The sequence below is a fragment of the Crotalus tigris genome, unplaced genomic scaffold (genome assembly GCF_016545835.1).
Source record: "Crotalus tigris isolate CLP2741 ecotype Arizona unplaced genomic scaffold, ASM1654583v1 scf7180000017753.6788120, whole genome shotgun sequence".
Lineage (NCBI taxonomy): Eukaryota > Metazoa > Chordata > Lepidosauria > Squamata > Viperidae > Crotalus > Crotalus tigris.
Genome location: NW_024096615.1, coordinates 4,000,001 through 4,006,456, shown reverse-complemented (window position 1 = coordinate 4,006,456; position 6,456 = coordinate 4,000,001). Strand labels below are relative to the sequence as shown.

The following is a 6,456-nucleotide window of genomic DNA, read 5'->3' as shown; positions in this document are numbered from 1 at the left end:
AAATTGAAAGTATGGACAAAGAAATGGAAAATGAGATTCTTATGCTTCAATATGGACAAATGGAATATGCCTTAAGAATTAGAGGCCTGGGAGAGTCTTTGCAAGGAGATCTGAAGGAGATGGTTGCAAAGGACTTTGCATTGATTGTGAATAAAGAAAAAGAGGGAATACTTAATGAAATTGAAAAATTATTTAGGGTTAACTCTGTGGTGGCAGCACAGAAGAATCTGCCAAGAGATGTGGTAATTTACTTTGGTAAAAGATCTTTACGCAATGAAATTGTGCAAGCCTATTATAAGAAGAGATTTCAAATTGCTTCACAATATGTTATAATTTTTAAAGAGATCCCATCTAAAATTTTAAGAAGAAGAAAGGAGTTTGCTTTTTTAGCAAATGAACTTAAAAAGAGAAAAATGTCATTCAGATGGGATGTTCCGATTGGAATGGTGGTGAATTACCTGGGGACATGTTATAGACTTAATACTGTTTTTCAAGCAAAAGATTTTTATACTTCGGTCCTGGGGGTATGTGCATCGCCATCAATTAAGTTTAAAGCTTTGGAAGAAAAGAATGTAGAATCACATTTTGAAGAGCCTATATTTATGAAAACTGGAGAATCTTTGTGTGAGAGGCCTCAACAAGTCCAGGTTGAGGAGCAGAAGACAACTTGTGCAGTATATAATCCCAAAGAAAAGCAGCAACAGAAGAAGGTTAAGGAAGTTTCATATTTAGTGGTTTCTGAATCTCTGGGAGATGTTAGACCTACAAAGTCTTTGGAGCAATCTTTAAGGGTGGAATTGTTGCCTGAAATGGAAACTGGGAAATCTCAGTCTGAGGGGCATCAACAAGAGAGGAATGGGCAGAGGATAACTTTTACAACTTACAATTGTAAAGATCAATACAAGGAGGAATTTAAGGAACCCTTATTGGCTTCGGAGTCGATGGGAGATTCAGGATTTTTGGAGCAGTCTCCTAAGGCAGAACTTGCAGCATTTCTTACGAGTTTGATACAAGAATGGAGAAGGGAAATGGAAGAATGGAAGAATGGAGAATGGAAAAAACTGGAATGTGAATAATTAATAATACTAATATAATTGAGATTGATAAGGATGTATTTTTTTACGGATGGAATTAGTTATTGGTGAAGATTGAAATGTTTAATGTGTTTATTAACTTTGTTGTTTTAAGTTTTGAACCTTTAATGATAATATTGTTTAAATTTGTGTTTTGAAGGGATTATAATTTGCTTATTTTAGTGAGTGGATTCTAATGTTTTAAATTTTAAAAATTTGTGGTTTTGGAGGGAGTTTATATAGAGTGATGATTGTATTTAGATTTGTTTAGGATTTAAAAGTGTTTTTAGTTTTTAAATATTATTATTAATATTTTTAAGACAAAATAATTTGTTTAATTAAATGTGCTTAGATTTGTTTAGGACTTATAGGTTTTTTAAGTTTTTGTTTTTTTTTGTTTTTTTTTTTCTTTTTGGATAGGAGAGAAGATTATGAAGATTGAAGGAAATATGTACTTACTTTAAGTTCTTTAAGAGTATTTAGCTTTAATGGTATAACAAAGATTTGTATGTTTATTTGTTCGTTTTAGGATAAAGAAAGAGGGAGAAATTAGATTTTATATTATAGATATAGATATTCAAAGAAAGTAATGTTTAAATTTGTGTTTTTGGAGGGAGCTTATATAGAATGATGATTGTATTTAAATTTGTTTAGGTTTTAAAAGTGTTTTAAGTTTTTTTTTTTTTTTTTTAATTAAGTCCAGGGGAGGGTTTGGGAGGTTGGGAAGGGGGGGGGTGAGGTGGGGGGGGTATGGGAAGGGGATTTGTTTTTGTAAAATGTAAAAATTTTCAATAAAAAAAAAAAAAAAGCCAATAGAAGAAAAGGGAGTAGCGCAGCTAAGGAAAAGGGGGGGAAAATGGCGGACTGCGTTGTTTGGCGACCTCCGTGAAATGGTCATTCGACCCCAAATGGGGTCCCGACCCACAGGTTGAGAACCACTGGTCTAGTTGAACAAAGAAGCATCAGACGGTGCCTGGGAGCCATTTTGTTTCCACAGAACCGTTTTTCTAGCTCAGGGGAGGCATTTCTCTTTCTGCCTTCTTTTTGATTATTATGATTATTTTTATCCTGCCTTTACTGTTTTTAGAAAGAGCTCAAGGTGGTGAACGTGTCTAACGTTCGTTCTTCCTATTTTCCCCACAACAACCCTGTGAGGTGAGAGGGACTGGCCTAAAGTCACCCAGCTGGCTTGCATGTCTAAAACGGGACTAGAACACACAATCTCCTGGTGATTGGTTCAAAGTCACCCAGCTCACTTTTATGCCTAAGGTAGGACTAGAATTCACAGTCTCCTGGTTTTTAGCCTCAGGCGGAACTAGAACTCACAATCTCCTGGTGATTGGTTCAAAGTCACCCAGTTGGCTTTCATGCCTAAGGCGGGACTAGAACTCACCATCTCCTAGTTTTTAAGTCTTCACCACTAAACCAGACTGGCTTTCTTTTTCATTACTGGCCCAAGATATTATTTTGACTAAAGCAAACACGTATCCTGATTTTTCGGGTCAGTACACAATGGCGATATTTTAAATTAAAATACTGGAAAAACGGCTCCCATTTTCCCAGTCCCCCGAGTCTTGTCTCCATGGGGTTATTCCCAGCATTATTCCCAAGAGTCATTCTTTTGCCATTTCTTTACAGGCTGCTGCTACGTCTCTTCCTTCACGTGTCCTCCCTCGCTTCTTGCTGCATTTATTCTCCAAGTCACACCTTGTGCTTACCATTCAACCACATTGGCTCAACCAGGGGCCGAAATGCGTGGCTCGTATAACCTCCATTCTGCCAATCTTTTTTTTTTTAAGAAAAAAAAAAACACATTTGTATCTAAAACTGTCTAGAAACAGGCTCCAGAAATGTTAGCCGCATTGATGCATGTCGATAAAAGGCACCAGGTACACGTCTAAAACATTTACTTGCAGAAGCATGACGGATTGCTTTGCAATCCGTTTGAAGTGATGACCGACCCGAAAAAGAACCAGATTCGAAATTCTGAGATTTGGACCCTGACTAAACTTTGGGAGTTGACAACATTGCCATGTTTACAGTTATTTGCAGCATCCCTCAGTCATAGGACTGCAATGGTTTTGCCGAAAATGGGTGCTTCCGGTTTGGGACAACACCATCCTTGTAGTGAACCGTTGGTTCACTGAATGAGAGTAGCCTCTACTTAACAATGGCCACGTTCGCTTTATGACCACAGCTTTTATGACCGTTATGGCACAGGACCGTACTGGACAGGCTTCCCTGTGAAGGACTATCGCTAAGGCCGTTAAGAAAGGAAAGAGAGCAAGAGCAAGAAAGAATTAAACATGGATTGGACAGTTGGAACAGAATTAGTAAAACGTGGCGAAACCCCTCTCGAAAAGATGGGTCTCCAGTAGAGGAGAATATGTTCTCTTTCACTCCAAGAGTTAAACTACTCCTTGTAGTACAACCTCCATGTGGAAGCAGGATGCCGGAACCTTGAATTGTCCTGTTGCAAAATGTTGAGAAACCATACCGAATCTGAGAAAAAATAAAATAAAAACATGTTTCTTCCTCTTAGCATTTTAGAAAGATGTAGATTTGCTGGATTGGAAAATAAAAATAAAAACAAAGTCCGTTGTTTGATTGTAGGTTTCAGGGTCCTTCTCGTCTTTTCAAAGTGAATTTCCTTCCCCTACCCCAAAATAGCAGCATTAGACAAAATTAAAATGGCATCCGTCTGCCCCAAATTTATCCTCTGTAAAGTCTGCATGGGATGAGATGTAGAGAAAGCAATTAGGGGGCTGTTTCTCCATTATTATTTTTTTCAGCACTGACATTGGTCAACGGAAGCACTCGGGGTAGTAAAATCCTGTTCCTTTGAAATGGAGAGAGGTTGGCCCAAGAAAGTTAGAAGGCAAGCTTTTTGGGAACTTCCCAACTAAATTCACTTCTTCCGAAGTGGCCGTAACAAGCAGTCTTCTGATAAATGGGCTTCTTTAAATCCAGATCCCTAAGAGTAAAAAAAGTAAATTAATTTATTGTCATGGTTCCGACTGATGAAACTCTTCAAAGAACTTTGAGGCATTGTTTACCTTAAAGAATCTTTATTCGAGTAACATACCATCGGCACGTACATAGGCAAAGCCAAAATCTGAATTCCCTCCCCTGAGTATCTAAGCACAATTCCCTCCTCCAATTAACAGTCATAAATCACATTCTCCAATCTTAACCCAATCCATTCTTTCTTTCTTTCTTTCTTTCTTTCTTTCTTTCTTTCTTTCTTTCTTTCTTTCTCTTTCTTTCTTTCTTTCTTTCTTTCTTTCGTGGTTTCTTTTTTCAAGGTCTGGTCTCACTACAGCACTGGTGGCGAACGTATGGCACGGGTGCCAGAGGTGGCACTCAGAGCCCTCTCTGTGGCACACGCGCCATTGCCCCAGTCCTAGCCCTTCATCTGGGTTTTATAAAACCTTTTTGCTTTAGGCCTCCACCACCGTGTACAAAAAAAAAAAGGTTCAAGCAATCAGTCAATTTCAATTTCTCGCAGGAAAAAAAAGATCTTGCAAAGTTGGAATTGATTGATTGAACTTTTTAGTCCTACCCAGTCTGCAATTACCACCGCAGCCACACCCACCCAATGGGCCACACCCACCCAATGGACCACACCCACCTAATGGGCCACACCCACCCGGCACCCGGATGATGCATAAGTGGGTTTTGGGTTGCAGTTTGGGCATTCTGTCTCTAAAAGGTTCGCTATCACTGCACTACAGCATTTGAAATGGGACTGGAATAAGGCCGCAATTTATATCCCATAAATGACACATTTCCACGTCCATACATATAATAGATATGATAAGGGGAAAAGTTTGAATAAGCAGACTTTCCATTGGCATCTTGCTGACCTCTCCAGAACAGAACGCTGACCTCAGTGGACCTCTTGGTTGATCCAGCAAAATACTTGTCACCAAAGGAGATACCACAAGCTATCGGCACAACACACCGCTTTAAAAACTCCAGAGGTATGTTGAGTGAGTTACCAGTGAAGGTTACATCAAGAAAGCAGCTACCATGGTCTTTTTGATCAGGGAATTTATACACATCCATTTCACTTCTGGATCCTTCTGGGTAAGCATAAGCTTCTTTGAAGGCCAATCTTTCCTTGTGACGTTCCCTGCAAATCTCTGGAACATTTTGTCCTCCAGACCAGTCCCTCTTCTCCCTCAAAAAGTGCCAGGCTCTTGTTTGGATAATTAATCCTTTACTGACAGAACTGCTGCCACCCTATAAATCTATCCGTTGTCCCAGTTGGCCAAATTGGAGCAAGAACTATTTGATTCCATGTTGAGCATAAAGCTGGAACTTTCCCAGAAGGACATATTTGAAATGGTTTGTCACAGATACACTCCAGGACCCAGGACTATCATACTCCCAAGGGTGGGAGAGCACACCATAAATACTTCCAGGTCAGAAGCTGGTTCTTTTGGGAGAAAATTGAAATGGAATGGAAGAAGGTTCAGATTTTCATTCAGTTCCCAGGACTAGAAAAGCAAGTGTATCTACCATTTGTTTCTACTCTGCTGTACCCCCAAAGTGAAATACTAAGGTTAAGATATTTGGAAATTAATAGAAAAGAAGAATGTTATATACTGTATTACTAATTAGATGATGCAAGATGGTGAGAAATAGAATATGTTTGAACAGGTAAGATGTGTACCCTGAATATTAGACTTTGTGATGAATTTGATCATGGGAATTTGGGTTACTCAACTGGAAAGTATAATCGATAAATGTTAAATTCAAATATGAAAGGGAAATTAAAAAATTGGGAAAACTAATCAGGACTTTGATTGCTTATAACAGGGGTAGACAACTTTGGCTCTTTTATGACTCGTGGACTTCAACTCCCAGAATTCCTGAGCCAGCCACGCTGAGGGGAAAGGGAGAGGTTTCCAAGCTGAGCCATGTTGACTCAGGAATTCTGGGAGTTGAAGTCCACGAGTCATAAAAGAGCCAAGGTTGCCTACCCCTGGTCTATAAAGACTGAATGTTAAAATAACTAGGATATGTACTGTATAAGCTGAAAAATTATTGATAACTGTAAGAATGTTACTTTTATTCAACTGATATACCATACTTTCCGGCATATAAGATGACTTTTGCAAACTTTAAAATTGGCGCCGAAGTCGGGGGTCGTCTTATATGCCGAGTCGTCTTATATGCCAGAAATAACGGTAGTTTTCGACATATAAGATGACTTTCTAGGCATGCAACTCGGCGCCGAAGATGGGGGTCGTCTTATACGCCGGTATATATGGTAATAAGAATTACATTAGTTTAAACATGAGACAGTAAATGCTAAGGGGAAAAGTGAGGAAATATTGAATGTGGTACTTTGAGATTTCTATTAAAGATACTTGCA

General features: G+C 38.9%; 1 protein-coding gene across 2 annotated transcripts in view; it reads right to left on the bottom strand.

Moving 5' to 3' along the window:
• Positions 1-2,111: 2,111 nt before the first annotated feature.
• Positions 2,112-6,456, bottom strand: part of LOC120306813 (S-adenosylmethionine synthase) — a 38,226-nt gene continuing 33,881 nt past the window's right edge. For both annotated transcript variants that reach the window (XM_039340726.1, XM_039340725.1), the window contains exon 9: positions 2,112-4,047. In XM_039340726.1, coding sequence (XP_039196660.1) covers positions 3,945-4,047 — 103 coding nt within the window. In that variant the 3' untranslated portion in view covers positions 2,112-3,944. The remainder of the gene's footprint in view (positions 4,048-6,456) is intronic.